General features: G+C 52.8%; 2 protein-coding genes and 2 long non-coding RNA genes across 11 annotated transcripts; 2 read left to right on the top strand and 2 right to left on the bottom strand.

The window, feature by feature from the left end:
- The first annotated feature begins 20 nt into the window (after positions 1–20).
- On the top strand, positions 21–3859 carry LOC116156731 (uncharacterized). The gene is made up of 2 exons (XR_004140531.2): positions 21–365; positions 1234–3859. It is a non-coding gene; the product is annotated as an uncharacterized LOC116156731 (long non-coding RNA).
- Positions 1624–9930, bottom strand: CCNL2 (cyclin L2). Of its 6 annotated transcripts, none has more exons than XM_031463791.2 (11): positions 9597–9902; positions 9113–9187; positions 8738–8847; positions 7740–7860; positions 6707–6771; positions 4164–4263; positions 3861–3965; positions 3613–3754; positions 3044–3155; positions 2873–2965; positions 1624–2763 (listed from the first exon to the last, which is right to left on the bottom strand). In XM_031463791.2, the coding sequence occupies exons 1-11, from the start codon at positions 9900–9902 to the stop codon at positions 2409–2411; spliced, it is 1584 nt and encodes a 527-aa protein (XP_031319651.2). In that variant the 3' UTR covers positions 1624–2408. The 6 variants fall into 6 exon arrangements, with proteins under 6 accessions (XP_031319651.2, XP_031319652.2, XP_064350272.1 ...); XM_031463792.2 differs by having other exon boundaries at positions 3044–3152; positions 9597–9827; XM_064494202.1 differs by lacking the exon at positions 9113–9187 and having other exon boundaries at positions 9597–9827.
- Positions 9931–10014: 84 nt separating this feature from the next.
- Positions 10015–14004, top strand: LOC135322922 (uncharacterized). Of its 3 annotated transcripts, XR_010384007.1 has the most exons (3): positions 10029–10461; positions 11861–11945; positions 12405–14004. It is a non-coding gene; the product is annotated as an uncharacterized LOC135322922 (long non-coding RNA). The 3 variants fall into 3 exon arrangements; XR_010384006.1 differs by having other exon boundaries at positions 10015–10461; positions 11861–14004; XR_010384008.1 differs by having other exon boundaries at positions 10015–10461; positions 11227–14004.
- MRPL20 (mitochondrial ribosomal protein L20) lies at positions 12718–15659 on the bottom strand. Its single transcript, XM_031463801.2, has 4 exons — positions 15507–15659; positions 15313–15423; positions 14234–14311; positions 12718–13133 (listed from the first exon to the last, which is right to left on the bottom strand). Exons 1-4 carry the CDS (start codon positions 15591–15593, stop codon positions 12960–12962), a joined length of 450 nt encoding a protein of 149 aa, XP_031319661.1. The 5' UTR covers positions 15594–15659; the 3' UTR covers positions 12718–12959.
- Between the last annotated feature and the right edge of the window lie 27 nt (positions 15660–15686).

The following is a 15686-nucleotide window of genomic DNA, read 5'->3' as shown; positions in this document are numbered from 1 at the left end:
CGGAAATAGGGTTCGTGGGGAGACGGAAGTGGCCGGAGATACTGCGCCTTGGGCAGGGGGTAAAGGACTCCCAGCTGCTGTGCTCGCAAGGCCCGGCCTCCCTCCGCCCTGGCCCTCCTCCCGAGGATGGGAGGAAAGGTGGCAGACAAGTGACGGCGGGTCGGCCCCGGGTCCCGCAACCTGGACACTAGGAGTGCCGTGCGAGGCGTAGGCGGCAGAGCCGGGCGCCGTCAGGAAGGACTCGGGAGATCTCGGGACCCGTCGCCCCATCTCCTTGTCTTGCAGCCTCCGATCTCCGCCAGTCCGGATAAGCAAAGGAGACCCCGCATCTGGCGCGGGATAGATAAAACGACGCTTTTGCAAAGGTGGATTCTTTTTCTTTCCTTAAAGCAAACAAGTTTCTACCCTATGACTGTGGAAAGATTTTGTCCAAAAACCAAAAGCAGCCTGCGTGGAGCATGGGATTTGCCTAAGACCCAGTGTTGCTCCTCAGGGTAGGGAGCTAAGAGGGTACCACAGCACCTGTCTAGTCCAGAAGGCTCCTTGTCCTCGCTGAGGTTGGCTAGGATGGGCAAGATCCCGAGTGGACCAGCAGGGGTGCCTGGTAGGAGAGGGATGTGTGAAGAGTCCCATTGGCTCTGCTCAGGGACTTGCCCTGTAGGAGGGTCTTCCGGTGAGTCTTAGCAGGAATTGGCTAGACCTGGCCACCCGCAGACCCCAACCTGGCTAAGCAAGGGGTGGATAGCCAGTGGGAGGGCAGAAACTGCAGGCTCCAGGCCCAGGTCTGCAACTGTCACTATGCCCTAATGTGGGAGGGATTGCTTCTGGCTCCCAGGTAGGAAGGTCTATGACCATGTCCACAGCCCACCTCTCACTCCAGCTGTATGGCCGCCCCAGGTTTTTATGGTTTGGTCCTTAAGAGTGAGCCACCAAATGATTATAAATCAATAAAAAATGTTAAAAAAAAAAAAAAACTTTTATTAAAGATGCCAAAAAAAAAAAAAAAAGTGAGCCACCTGCAAGGAGGGCATAGCTCAAGTGGTAGAGCACGTGCTTAGCATGCACCAGATCCTGGGTTCAATCCCCAGTACCTAAAATAAATAAATAAACCTAATTACCCTCCCCAAATAGAATAAATATAAGTAAGGGAAGTTTAAAAAAAAAGTGGACCCTAGGTGCTAACCCTGTCGCTTTCACATCCTGGCTGTACTAACCTCAGGCACCTTTCTCTAGGCACACTGGCATCAGGAAGGCCATGCCTCCCACCTGCACAGAAGTACTGGGGAGAGCTGACAGAGGCTCCAACAGCCCTTGATCTGCATGGAACCCACGCAGGACCAGGAAACAGCCCCAAGGCCCACCGTGCCCACCTGCACCACCAATCCACTCCCAGGGAGGACACCTCCAGGGGTGACCCTCCTCCAGGTGACTTGTTCCTGGATGCTGCCAGCCAGACAGACACCAGCAGTGGGTTATAAACCAATGTCCCTCAGGCGCAAGGGGGCTCCAAACCATCTGATCCTTTTCAAACCCTCCCTTCACCCCAAGGGCAGCAGCCTTTGTCAGAACAGGCAGACAGCTCAGACCCATCACAAGCCTCACAGAAGAGCAGGCGCATGGAACTCAATACAAAATCCAACACTTTAATGAGATCAGAGGCGGCAGCGCAGACGCACCACTAGAACGGGTACCGCGGGCCGTGCACGGTGACAAGCAAGCAGAGCACAGACTACAAATTCTTTAACGTTCCCAATGTCCTGAGTAGAGAGAATTGTGTTTTTCAACCACGGAAAATGCGTATATAGGAAACTTCTCTATTTAGGAGCTGGTGGCCTGCACTCAGCATCACACAGATAAAAATATATGACTTTCAACACAGATCTAAATACCTTCACATTTTAAAAATCAAAATTCTCTACACAAGTTTTAAGCTGACAGAATTCAAGTTCTGAGTTTTCATATATAGCTTTAACTCATACTGAACACATTTATTTACAACATGGACAGAGAATAAGGGGCTGTTAAGGCCGTTTTCTCACCGTGAAACACTGTGAAGTCCAAATGTAGGTACAACCTAATATAGGCAAAGGTTCGAAAAGTCATTTTCTCGATTTGACGTAATTGGGCCTTGGTGTGGGAGTGAAGGGACAGTCTCATTAGCACCAAGCCGCACCACCAGGACAGCGCACCTGCCTTGGCTTCCACAGGCACAGGGCTGTGCTGCCACCAGGTGTGGGCTGGGCCCAGGCTAACCCAAAGGGCACCCTGCCGGCCTCTTGACTCCATCTCCAAGTTCATCGCAAAGCCCAGTGTCAACACCATTTCCACGAAGTTGCAGCCCAGGGCCGGTCACGCCGAGGGGTGCATACCGAGGGCCAGAGAGCAGCCCTCAGTGAAGACCCCACGCCTCACCTGCGGTGCCTGCTGTGCCCGGGGTGGTCGCGCTCGTAGCGGCGGCCTGCGCGCTCATAAGACCGGGACCGCTCCTGCCGCTGATCCCTACAGTAGTGACTTTTCTTCTTGTACTTTCCTGAATTGTCTGCCCGCTCCCGTGAGCGGCTTCGGGAGCGGGAGGAACTCCGGCTCCGAGACGCGTGAGGCTTCTGGGCGGAGTACTTGCAGTCCTTGGACTTTCGGTAGCTTCTCACCTTGGAGCCTTTGTAGGGAGCACCTCGGTGTGCCTGTCTCGGTGGGGAGTCACTCCGGCTTCGTGAGCGGCTCTGTGACTTGGACCCGCCAGATGTGGAGCCGCTGTCGCTTTTCCTGTGCAGGAGAGTACTGTCAAGCCAGTGAGCCCTGCCCTGACAATCTCACCTCCTAGGGGAAACAGCCTCCCTCCAGGAGCAACCCCCGTGAGCCCAGCAGCACCCACCTCCTCTTGGGAGAAGCAGATCGCGATGGGGACCTCGAGTAGCTCTGCTCGTGACTCCCACTCCGACTGCGACTCCCGCGCCCCTTCGGCAAGCTGTGAACAGGGCAGGAGCAGTTCCAGACATGGTCGTTCCAACAGCCCAACGGCCCACCAGGGCACTTGGGTACTCACCCATTCACTGGGCTATCCACCTTGGCTTTCTTCACCCCCTCCATTTTCCTCTTGGTATTCTTCACAGAGAGCGGGGAAGGCTTGCTTCCTTTCCCCTCTTTGGGAGACTCTGCTAGAATCAGCACGATAAGTTACAACCTGGCCATCACACAACTGTTCTGGTGGGAACTGGCTAGCCAGGCAAGACTGGCTTGTGCTGACTGTGACTCCCTGCTCCCAGCCCAGACTCAGAACCGCAGGACACAGAAAGGCCACAGGTCTCGCTTGCCTCGCTTCAGGGACCAGGGACGGGCATCATGCTTAACTCTAGGAGCTGACACCATCTCCTGCCCCAGATTTATGAGAGTTTCAGCAAAACACAAACTAACTGCATTGCAGAAAGCCTGTTCACATCCCTTCCTGAAGAATACAAAAACCAACTCTCCAGGAGCGCCTGCCTCACTTCAAACATCACCATGTGCTCGTGGGGACGCTGGAGCCTGCAGAGTGCTCAGACTAGCTGCAATTCCCAAAGGAATCTGAAGGAGAGGGTCACCCCCGCAGGGAGCAGACTCATACCCGACACTCACCCAGCTTGGGGGCAGGTGAGAACCGTGATGCGCTGTCCAGCACCTGGGCGCTGCCGGGGAGGAGGCCCTTGGCCTGTGCCTTGGCCTCGTCGAGGGCATGCCTGCGCTTCTCCACCTCACCCTCCAGGTGTGTCAGGTCAACCTGGGAAAGCCAGAGCCCACAGTTCAGAACCGGATGCCTCTAGTCAAACACAACCAACACACTACATGAAAAAAAAAAAAAAAAAAAAAAAAAAAAACCCCAGAACCTTCTTGCGAGTATAGAGCTGCAGGATTTTCAAGCAGATTTCTTGAATTTCTTCTTCAGTTGCTCCAAACAAAAGGAACCAATGGGGACGATTGGGCAGAGGGATCTGTAAACACAAATACCACTGTGATACTCTCCTTCAGTGCCAACAAAATTCTCAGGGTGCTACAACACAAGCCTGCTGGACACCAACAAGGAGGCTTCTTGTTGGCACCAAGAAGCCTGATTTGAAGCACATGACATGAAAGTTTACTGGAGACTAGTGAAAGCAGCAGACTGGAACCCCCCGTGGTGGCCCACTGACCTCCAGCGTCCGGGCGGCGAGATAAATGCAGGCACAGGCGATGCTCTCAGGCTGAAACCTCACAAAAACATCTGTGCGCAGGCTATCATTCATGTAATTCCTGAAAACCAAACGCAGGAAGAATTGCAACACCCCAGGGCAGCCCACGATACCCATCTGCATCATCTACATAAAGTCACTACTCCCCTACGTAGTCTACTGCCAGGCCTTAAAGCTAGACAGTCCTGGGAACCTCACAAGTTCATGGAGAAACAGTCCAGCTGCTTTTTCTGAATACAGGACAGGAGGACAGGGAAATTACTGAAAAAAATTTTAAAAGCTGGCTGAATGTCAGACAACACGTGTTGCTATAAAAGAGAACCAAGTTTAACTTTACTTTTCCCTCTCAACCTCTGGCCTGCTCTCATGCAAAAGTCAGTGCCTCAGAAAGATGTCTACTGTGGCAGTTCAACGTGTTTGATTAAGGAGCCCTAAATGCTCAAAATCCGTAGTGCAGAGAAACATGCAAACTCAAAAGAATGGGCTGAGCACAAAGCCTGCAAGGGCCTTTCTGAGCCAAGAGGTCCTCTTGTGTCCTTTTCCTTGAAGAGGTGTTCACAGCCTGGCCGCCTTCTTCAACACGGAGTCCACTCGCAAAGGGGAAATGCCCGTGGGTGCACGGGAGCGTCTGCAGAGGAGGGCTCAATGCCCAGAGGGAAACCCTCTTCTCAGGGTTATGAAAGAATTGTTTCCAAATTGTCCCATCTCAACAAGGAGTCTTAAAGTGAACATTCATAAGAGCAGATAAAAGAACAAAATACAAGTTTCATCACAGTCAGTACATTTTAAAAACTTTATCGTATTTTAAAACATACAAAAATACAAAACACTTGCATTTTTTAAAAAGTTAAAGAGTTTTAAAATTGGCTACATTTTCAACATTTTCATATAAATATATTTCTTTAAGATTTACTAGACCGAAATCAGATCTCTCATTAACTTTATCAATATTGCAAAAACAGAAGATCAATTCCACAAGAAAACAGCTGAATAGGTCATATATCTAGTGCTCACACACCCCAGTGACAGGCACACCCCCAGGTGAGCCATGTCATGCTGGGATCTGACTGAACCTCCCCACTCCGACCCCCAGTTATCTCTGCCCTAAATCCCAGATAAACTGATGTACAAACCCAAGGAGAGATTTCTCAGTGATAAATTCTATATATGCCACTGGCAGCACCTGGCTCTGAAGCTCTGCTCCAGGAACCAAGAGGTGACCAAAGAAAAGCCAGTGTGATGGTGCCAAGGCCAAATGTCCCAAAGAGTTGCAAGTAAACAAGTTCAAACATTTTATATAAACATAACCATCAGTAACTTTTTGGTTCTAATAAAAAAATATTTTTAACACTCAAATAGAACTTTTAGGTTCTAAAAAAAAAACAAAGTCCTCAAAACATATACTTAAACTTAACTGCTATATTTGAAATAAGTTACAACAAAGTGTCATTAAATTATTTAAAGATGCACACCTTTTACTAGAATGTGTCAACACTTAGGTGCTGGAAAGAGTAACTTTAGCACTTCCAGAAATAATAATATCCTCCCATACTAAACTCTGAGTTCCCATCAGCCAATTTGTACAGCTTTCTGTAGAGGTTTTTGTTGTTGTTTTATTTTTTAAAGACAAAGGTATTGCATCTTTATTGCACAGGTACGGCAGTTTTAAAGGACAAAATTCAAGTCAAGACAGTTATCACTCTAGTCATACAATTACCAAAGCACGACAGGTTAACAAGAAGCACAACCGTCAGAGCCACGGCAGCAGTCGGCCAGCACTACACTGCCGCGCGCACACCACCGTCTAGAGCCGGCCTTCGGTGGAGCCTGCACTGGGTTGGCTGAGGACGGCCGCTGTCCCTGCACCAAAGCGCTTGGACAGTAGAGGAGAAGTCTTAGTCACTTACCCTCAGAGGCTACCCTTTGATTGAAAGAGTACAGAAAAGAAAAGTCAAAATAGGTTCTCCATTAGCCACGGCACAGCACCAGACAATTCAGGCAGCATAACTACGACCCTCACAGACTTAACTCCATGGAAACTCACAAAGCACCCAGCACTGAAATGCCACTTTCAGGCCCCTTTCTAGCATGTGCTTTGTTACAATCAATCCCCAAACTGCAGGGAAGCTTTATAACCCCTCCTTCTCCCACAGGACTCTCTTTAATGGAAGCAGTTAAAAGCAGTTTCACAGCAGATATGAAACCACAAAGTCCAGGTTGGCACCTGTAGGGAAGACCCTAAGGTGCCAAGTCAACGGCCCCCAAAGGGAAGCCACTGACCGCCCTCCCAGAGGGTTGGGGAGGGGATGGGCCACCTTACCGTTACACCAGTGCCTGTTATTTGGGAGGCTGGTTGGAATTTACCTGGCAGGAACACTGGGCACTCGGACAACTCTAGCCCACAACCACGTCATGGGACTGACTACCCCCTGCCCAAGCGCCTCGCATCAACACACTCCTGCACTGCCCTTGCTGGTCTCGTAAAGCAAGGAAGGCCAACTCACCATGAGGTCTGGACCAGGTGTTGGTTACGCTCACACTCTAACACCTGAAGGTACATAACGATTATCTGGAAGATACGGGTCAGGCAGTTATTACCAAGAACCGTGGGAACCCAGAATTCAGATCTTGAGGGCGTCCATGCAGCAAATAAGAGCCTCAGGCTAGATCCCAGGGCTGGCTCCTGGTCACACGCCTGCTGCACAGCTCGGCTGGAGGGCAGTTTCTGCGGACGCGCTTGCCACCTGCTTTTGCAGCCAGGCACCACGAAAGCGCGTGAGGACCTAGCTGCACCGTAGTTGGTCCTGCCGGTGCACGGCTGATGCTCATTCTTGTCTTCGACACATTTTCCACCAGGAAGCTTAGCCTGCCCTGAACATTTCCGTACCCCAGTCGCCAACTTACACAAAACATGGTATGAAAACACTTTCAGCAAATGAAGAAAAAGCTCTTAAATCTATGGGGAGTAATTTACCAAGAATTTGAATTAATGCCAGAAAGTCACACAAGCAAGAGAGATATGAGGAAACCGCCAATAAAAGGGGGATGGAAACTTGAAAATAGCACTCTTTGAAAAAAAAGAAAACAAGCCCTGTGTCTGAGTTAACGTGGAAGGTACACGCGGCACTGCGTGCTTCTAAACCAGAGCAGCCTGCAGCGCCATGTTAGTGCGTTTCCACATGAAAGGGCCCGGAATTCTCCAGTCCTTCCATAACAAGAAATAAGGTTAACACTAAAGCTACTTTAGAAAATTATCTGTTGAGAAAAGAAAATGTAAACTGACAGACTGCATTTTTACAGGTTCATCACTATTTCTGAAAGCTCAAACTTAAAAAATATAATTCCCAAAACTCTTAAAAACACACTATTAAAATTATCATGATACAGGAAGGCTAATGAGCAAACAGTCATTTTCAGATGAGAAATATAAACTGGAAAACCAAGTCAAGGACATTCAGTCCTCTTCAGTTTCTAATCTGGGTAAGAACAGAGCAGGGACTCAGGAGGGCTGACGTGGCAGCTGGGCTGCATACCCACCTTGTGAGGGTGCTTCACGTGGACACAGAAACCCAGCTCTTTGAGAACCCGCCTTTCCGCCTTTATAATTTGATTCTTTAAGTTAACGTAATCTTGATCTAACAGCAGAGGCACAGGCTTTCTACAAAGACAAAGCACGTGGTCTGCATAAGGGTCAAATGAAACAGTGCATTAAATCCCATGATTACCCCCCAAGCAGTGACAACCAACTATAAACACAGTACAGACGGACTTAGGAAGCTCACTTCCTCTAATAAAACCCGCAAAGTCTTCCTCAAGCCTAAACTGCCTACTCGCCTGCCTCCACAATCCCCGCATGCTCTGCTTATAGGTGATAAACATCGACAGAGCACAGGGAGGGTCTGCCAGCCTCACCGCATAAGGACCACACGTCCTTCGCCAGCTCAAAGTATATGTATGTGTTGCAGATGAACAAAAAAACAAAGAAGCAATGGAAGCAAAACGTTTAAGCAGCTGAGACTGTGTTTTACAAAGGACTCCCATCAGCTTTAGGATGGGAAAGTCGAGGCCAAGGTCCAGGCAGTGGTTCTCAACAGAGGGCAACTCTGCTGTCCCAAGACCACACAGTGATGTCTGGAGAAGTTTCCGGCTGTCACAGCTGAGGGAGGAACTATTAGCATCTACTGTGGAGGCCAAAGAGGCTTCTAAACATCCTACAAGACACAGGCCAGTTCCCACAACAAAGAATCATCCAGCCCAAAACATAAACTGTGCTGAGGTTGAGAACCCAGCTTGAGAGCATTCAGAGTCTGACATGGGCAAGCCAGGAGACCAAAACTGTAGACACAGTATCCTGTCCCGCTACCCGTGGCCCTTCACTCATTAAACAGTGTCTGTTGGACACCCCCGAGGCACCAGGCCTCCTCTGGGCACAAGTTTAAGACTTCACACCCTGAAGTTTGTTTCAGGAACATTAGTGTAACTAAATAACCATAAAAACAAGGGGATGAGTGTTCAGGACAGCCCTGAAGACTCACTTTTTCTCTCTCAGGTGCCGAAGGCGATGAAACACATTGATGACATCCCGAATCCGTCTTGGAGCCTCTTCTATTTTGGAGGCCAGGTGAACACAAGCCATCGACACGTGCTGGAACGTAAGCAATGCAACATACAGACATTTGTTCCAATCACGAGTCTCCAACAGCTGAAGAAGGTCGGTTGAGGGCAAAGAGGAGGTGCACCCTGAGAAAAAGGCCACTTAGGAGAAACCCCGCTACAGCACAGGAGACTTCCCAACCCCTTAAGTACAACACTGCGACCACGTTCTCCTTCCTCTGAACAACCCGGCAAGACAACTCCCCAGCTTTTCTGTCAACACATTTCTGTGGGAAACAACAAGAGGAAGCCCCTACCTCCATGGAATGCTTCACAAAGGACTTGGTATAAAAAAACCGCTGGAACAACACCTGCCCAGTAGCCATAGCCACCTACAAAAGAGAAAGATTTCCATCCTCTTCAAACGCATAATTCAAGGACTTCGAAGTTAAGTCACTGGGTTTCAGGAGGCTCCTAACAAAGAACCAAAAACTAAAACTTCTTGCGCGTCCACAAAGGCTCTTCCCGACCTGCTGCCCTGCCTCCCTCGCCACCTCTGGTGGGCCGTAGCAGTGAAGCTGGGCCAGCGCTCGTCGCGCGTCCCGGATGCCGGGCGGAGACTAAGGGGTTGGGGTCAGGGGTCAGCGCTGGACACGGGTCCCAGGCGGGATGAGAGGGGTCGGGGGTTGGCGCTGGGCCTGGGTCCCGCTGGGCCGGCCTCGCAGCCAACAAAGGGCCCGGCTGCCTCCTCCGGCCGGCGCGGCGGTTACCTCAGCCCGAGGCTCGCGGCCGCTCCCTCACCTGCGGCAGGCGGAGCAGGATGCCGGCCGCCTGGATGAGCTCGCAGCCCACCACGCGGAGGTCGGTCTCCGTGTCTGTGTCGAGGCCACTCGACATGGACGGCGTGAAGCGGAGCTTGTCGTCGGGCAGGAGGCAGTTCTCCAAGGTGATGAGCACCCCGGAGTACAGCCGGTCCCCGATCAGCACCCCCTGCGACGCGGGGACCGCGCTCCCGGAGCCCGGCGTGCCGGCCGCTGTCGCGGGGGCCGCTGGCCCCGGAGCCCCGGCCGTGGCCGTCCCCGCCGCCGCTGCCGCCGCCGCCGCCATTTTGTGCCGCTGACTCCCTTTCGAGCTCCTTCCCGGCAGGGCGGCTCCTCACGACGCTCTACGGCCGCGACCGCCCCGCCCCGCCACGTGCCATTGGTTCGACCGGCGGACGGCCCGGCACCGCCTTCTCGCGATTGGCTCTGCCTCCTGCCCATCAGCGTCGTGGCTAACGTAGCAACCCGGCACGGGAGCAGGCGGGGGCGGGCTCGTTACCCAGTGGGCCCCGCAGTGGCCGAGCGAGGCCGGGGTCTGGGCCCCGACCCGGAAGCACTAGTGGCTGATGCCGGCTCCGGGCACCCTTTAGGGCCCGGACTGCTCCGGCGTGGCGGTTCGGTCTTCGCAAAGGGCCGGGAGCTCATGAAGCTTCCACCGCTGCCCCAGGCTTCCTGGGGGTCTGGCAGGGTCCGGCGGGCGCCCCCTGTTCCAGGGGCCCGTAAGGGGGTGGCGGCTCTGCCTCTGCCGGGATTGCGCCCTGCGGGCCACTGGAGCAGGGAGGGCTTGGTTGGAGGCGTCGAAGGTCTCGGAGGCCCCCGGCCTGAAAGCATTGACGCACCCGCTGGTAAGTTGTCCCCAGCCCACGCCCAGCAGCAACGTCATACGTTTGCCAGTTAATTCGTGGCCGCTGGCATGGTCTTTACTCTCGAGCCTTTACTGAGTCCAGGTTTGGGGTACAGATATAACGCCAGATTCAGAGTTCTTGCCTTCAGAATTGAGTCCACAGGAAGAGAGAAGGTAGCTGGAAACGTTTATAATGCGATGTTTCTACAGAGCCACTGACTGCAAAAGGCGTGAGTTCCAACCGGGTTGCGGTGCGAGGAGCCAGGCTAGGATGCCCCCCGGGGCCACGGGAAGAGGCTGAGACTGTATACTGCAAACAGCGGGAAGCCGTCGAGGAGTTTGACCCTCCATTCCCCCACCGGTTGTAGCAGGCGCTCTCAGGATTAATGACTGCCAGCTTCTGGTGGTTTTTACATCACCAGACAGCAGTGTTGCTGTCACGTCAGATGCAGTATTAGCGCAGTATTAGTTGTCTGTTGCTGAACAGTTATTCTAAACGTTTCACCAGGACTAGTGCAAGAACCTGTGTAAGGATGGTGGGAAGGCCTTGATGACTGACAGCTTGGGGTGGGGACAGGTTCAGACCCTTGGGATCTGCCAGTAACTGCACTCAACTCAAACCTGCCCAAACCCAGAGGCCGCCACTGGCTTTCACTCAAGTGAGACTTGACCCTGCAGCTCAGGAACAGTGCCGACTAAAACCCAGTCTCTCTCTTCTCCACTCCCGTGAGCAACATGGTTACAGTGCCGTCTCCCCTTCCCCTAGGCTGGCAGGTCCGGGATGTCTCCTCTTTGCAGGCTACAGCAGCACACTGTCCATGAAAGGAATAATTTCCTCATCCAGAAACCCCAGGAAAGAGCTTCTCATTGGGCCTTCTTGGATTACCTGTCCATTTCCTGAACAGCTAGAGGAGAGGGAAGAGCTGATGGCTCTAGCCAGTCAGAGCCAGGCTCTGGTCCTTGGCCTGCATGAAAGGAAAACTGGGTCCTGTGGCTGGAGGGGGCGTGGGTGCCAGGAGCAGCCCACAGTTGTCTGTCACATCCCCATCTTTCTTTACCGAGATGAACAAAGAGAAGGCCGCTCCTCCACATCAGTGCATTCTGCACAGAACTTGGTCCCCACACCAGAGGACCCTCTGTATTCTCTACCCTGTTGTCTGTGGATGAACTGTGTAGTCAGCCACTGCAGTGGTTGTGGCAAAACAGGACTCAGCCCCGGGCCTCCAAATGCTTACAGTTCAGTGGCCATCATTAGACACCGTGACAAGGGCCAGGAGGAGGGGCCTCTTAGGAAGCCAGTGCAGTATTTGGAGCCAGAAGAGATGTTGGCCTGTGGCGAGGATGGAGGAAAGTGGACAGTTGGAGGTGGGTGTTGGGTCCAAAGAAGTAATTTCTTCCAGGGGACTGCTGGCAAAGGACGGAGGAGGGCATCGCCATAAGACTCAGCATGGGAGTTTTGGAGCAGGGCCAGGTGGGCATTGCCAGGTAAGTGCAGGAGTCAGACAGCGACCCTGGGCCTAAAGAGCTCTCCTGGGCCGAGGGTGTGAGGAATGGTGAGGTAAGAACCCTGGTTGGCAGCAAGCAGAGGAAAGGGAGTGTGTGGCCTTTGGGGTCCAGGACTGACAGTATCCCTTGGGTTTTGGTACTAGGAGATGGCTCGTGAGAGCTATCAGGTGAGCCCGATAGCAGACCAGATAGGAGGTGGGAGCTACAGGGGCTCAAAATGCAGAAGAGCGAGGCCGAGGGCAGAACTAGCTCCCAGAGACAGCAAGGGGAGGCCCTGGCCCCATGCAATGGATAGTGGGGATACAAGTGGCAGTGCTGAGAAGTTACTTCTGGACTTGACTCTGTTATTAATGAAGTCAGGTATCTGGGAGAGGGACTGGAACCCTACATTAAGGCTTCCCAAGTAATCTGATGGTCATCCTACTTGTGGGGGCTCAGGTGAGACTGGGACCAAGAGACTGGGACCCCGCCTGCTGCCTGCTGGGCTGGAAGACAGCAGGAAGCCTGGTGCTCAGAGTGGCTGAAGAGCTGACCCGTGGAGTCCCTGCTGGAAACAGGCGGGATGGGCAGGGCCAGAGATCACAGGCCTGGCGCACCCTACCCCCTACTTGCAGGAGGATCTAAGGTTCCTAGAGGCGCACGTTCAGTTGACCCCCTCTCACCCTGGCAGCCTCGCTCACCACATCACAGGCACCCAGGCAGGTGCACCTGCAGTGTGTTTGCTGACGCCAAAGAACACAGCTCAAAAAGCTGAACACCACACAAGCTTTATTTACACGATCCATGTGAGATATTTCTGAACCTGTGCCAATGAGAAGACAGGCCTTTTCTCTCAGGGCTGTTAACTGAAGTGTAAAGGAACACAAACACAAGTCAGACTTACACTGCTCACAAATACTTCTTAGCCCCTATTTTAGTATAATCATCACAGCAGGGAAAAGCCTTTCCCTAAGATGCTCAGCTGCAAAGGACAGTTGGTGTCGGCGTCCTCCTTCAGTGGTGATGTGCCACCCTGGAAAAAATGCCTTCTGGCTCCTTCCCATCCCCCAAGGCAGCAGCAAATCCTTCCTGTCGCCTCCTTTTGGCCAAAGAAGCCAAAGATTTAAAAGTCTTTGGTTCGTAGATGGCTAGGTCTGCGAGTACTTTCCTGTTGAGCTCCACCCGGCACTGGAAAGAGAACCAGAGTCTGTTTCAGCATCAAAAATGCATTTCAGTGAAACATAATTAGACTCGGAACACAGCTGAGCATCCTACGATTTGAATCACCTCAGCAAATTATCACGTGAGCATCAGAGGGGGAGGGGAGTGGTGAAGCAGGACCCTGGAGGGTCAGTGTGGACAGGGGTGGGGTGGGGGCATTGCTCCTGGTGCCAGCCATGGAACCAAGGGCCTTCTTTGGAGATTTCTGGCCAGGGGTGACCCTTTAAGTCAGCTGGGAAGAGGAAACCGCAATTCCCATTTTACAAATGATGAAAAATGAGACACAGAAGAGGCACAAGCAGAGGATCCAGGATCAGAACCAAGCATTCCTGATTTCCACAAGAGAGCCAGACTACCAAGTAAACATCAGAAAACGGATGGACAGTGCCAGGGAGCCTGAAGTGCAGAAAAAGGAGGGGAGGGTCTCCTGGCACTGAATGCAGCTACGCAGGAGGAGTGGATCCTGTTCTACTACATGGGACCCATGGGCCTTGGGCAAAGTCCCTCTCCTTTCTGAGCCTCAGCTCCCCTCAGTCAAATGGAAGTGTCACACTCACACTTACCCTGAGGATCTCTGTGAAGTGCCAGAGACAGGGTCTGGTATAAGGCAGAAGCATGACACCCACTCCCCCAGCTTTCTGGGAAATAATTTAAGTGCACACAAAAGCAGAGAAAATAGGATAATCACCAGATGCAGAGATTTTGTGACACGTGCTTCATCTCTCCCCTCCAAGATGTTTCCCCTCCTTTTTGATTATGAGTTTCAACTTGATCTGCTACCTCATCAGAATTCATTCAGTGTAAAAACTTTGAAATTAAACTTTAAAGTTAAAGTCAAGTCTTTCCATCTTTTTTCTTGATGGGGAAACAGCAAGGCCCATGTCTTGGTACCACAGGGCAAGGGCAGAACAAGTGTGGTGAGTCCCTGAAGCTGCTAGAACTGCACCCCAAGAATGAAAACAACGTTAGGGCGCTAACGTCCCACCGTATGGGCTGCTGGACCATGACAACTGGTAAGACTTATGAAGCCATTCAGCGTTACAACAGAACCACATCCTCAACCATACCTTAATTAAATTGGCAATGAATGCTGGGTACTTCAGGCCGTGTTCCTGGGAAGCAGCTGTAATTCGATTAATCCAGAGCTGAAATAAGAAAATGTTAAGATGCTTCAGAACTAGCAGTATGTTATGTCCACACCTCCCAGCAAAGGTTCTAACTGAATTAAAAGGTTTTTTGTAAAAGCAAATACCAAAGTCAGTGTTTTATTCAGGCAAACAAGCTGTAGTACAGACACCGTGAGCAAAGGCCTGGGCTCTTTACCCAAAGGCCAGCTTCCTTCTAAAGGGTTAGCAAGAAGGTCATGCGCTGGGAAGCGTTAATTCCACACGTTTATACAAAGATGAGCAAGAGTCTCTGCCAGGCACAGCTCCAAAGGGACCCGCGGATGGACTGTGACAGCCAGTGAGACGGGTGCCGCCAGGCAGGCATGGAACAATCCAGGTGGAAGGTGCAGAAGGGGCCTCACAAAGGACCTGGCTGGCCAGAAGCAGCAGGGTCCGTTCCCTCAACCACAGGGAAGTCAAGGCTTATAGGCAGGTGGGAAAGATCGGGAAGCTATGAATAGATCTGCTAAACAAGGTGGGGCCTAAGAGACTCTTTCAAGGCATTCTTTTCTCAATCTTAAGACACACTCAAGTCAACCTTCTTCCTGTGCTTCAGCGGTTCTCAAGTTTGAATGCGCATCAGAACTACCTAAAGGTTTGTTAGAACGCAGATTGCTGGGCCCCACCTCAAGAGCTCTCAATTCAATGGGTGCCCGCGGGGTGGGGAGGTGCTGAGACTCAGCAGTTCAGCAGGTTCCGTGCAAGGCTGCTACTGCTGCTGCACCGGGACCCTGCGCTGAGACCCTCCGCTGTCCTCCAGCGGCAGGCGCACGTGTCCCCGACTGAGCGGGTCCCCACGGGGAGGGCGGGGCTGCCGAGGCCGGTCCTCGCAGACCACGTGTACAGGGACGACTGGCTTACGGGCTGGGGCCGCTTCCGCGGCGAGTGAGGCCCTGCTGACTCTCCAGGGTCAGAGTCGCCGCCCTTAGCTCCGGAGGATCCGGGGCAGCGAGGCGGAGGCCGACGCGGGCTGGGCTTACCGTCCTCATGTTCCTCTTCTTCAGCCTGCGGGCTCGGGTGCATTTCACGAACGCTCTCGTCACAGCTCTGACCGCCAGCCGGTAGCACCGATTCTTCCTTCCTCGGAAATGCTGGGTCAAGAAATGGGAGAGAACGCGGTCGGCGGGGCCCATGCGCGCGCCGGGCAGGGGCGCGGGTCGCGCGGCACACTCACCCGCGCGTGCTTCAGCACCTCCTGGACCCGCCAGTAGCGGTCAGTGAGGCGGCTCCGCAGCCAGAGCTGCGCAGTCAGGAAGACCATGGCGCCCGCCGGCCGGCGCCTCAGTCCAGCAACGCGCGCGTGTGTTGCGCGCCGCCGCCGCCGCCGCCGCCGCCGCCGCCGCCGCCGCCGCCG

This window comes from Camelus dromedarius, chromosome 14 (genome assembly GCF_036321535.1).
Source record: "Camelus dromedarius isolate mCamDro1 chromosome 14, mCamDro1.pat, whole genome shotgun sequence".
NCBI lineage: Eukaryota > Metazoa > Chordata > Mammalia > Artiodactyla > Camelidae > Camelus > Camelus dromedarius.
Note: the sequence above shows the minus strand (reverse complement) of the source record. Positions and strands in the feature narration are given on the sequence as shown.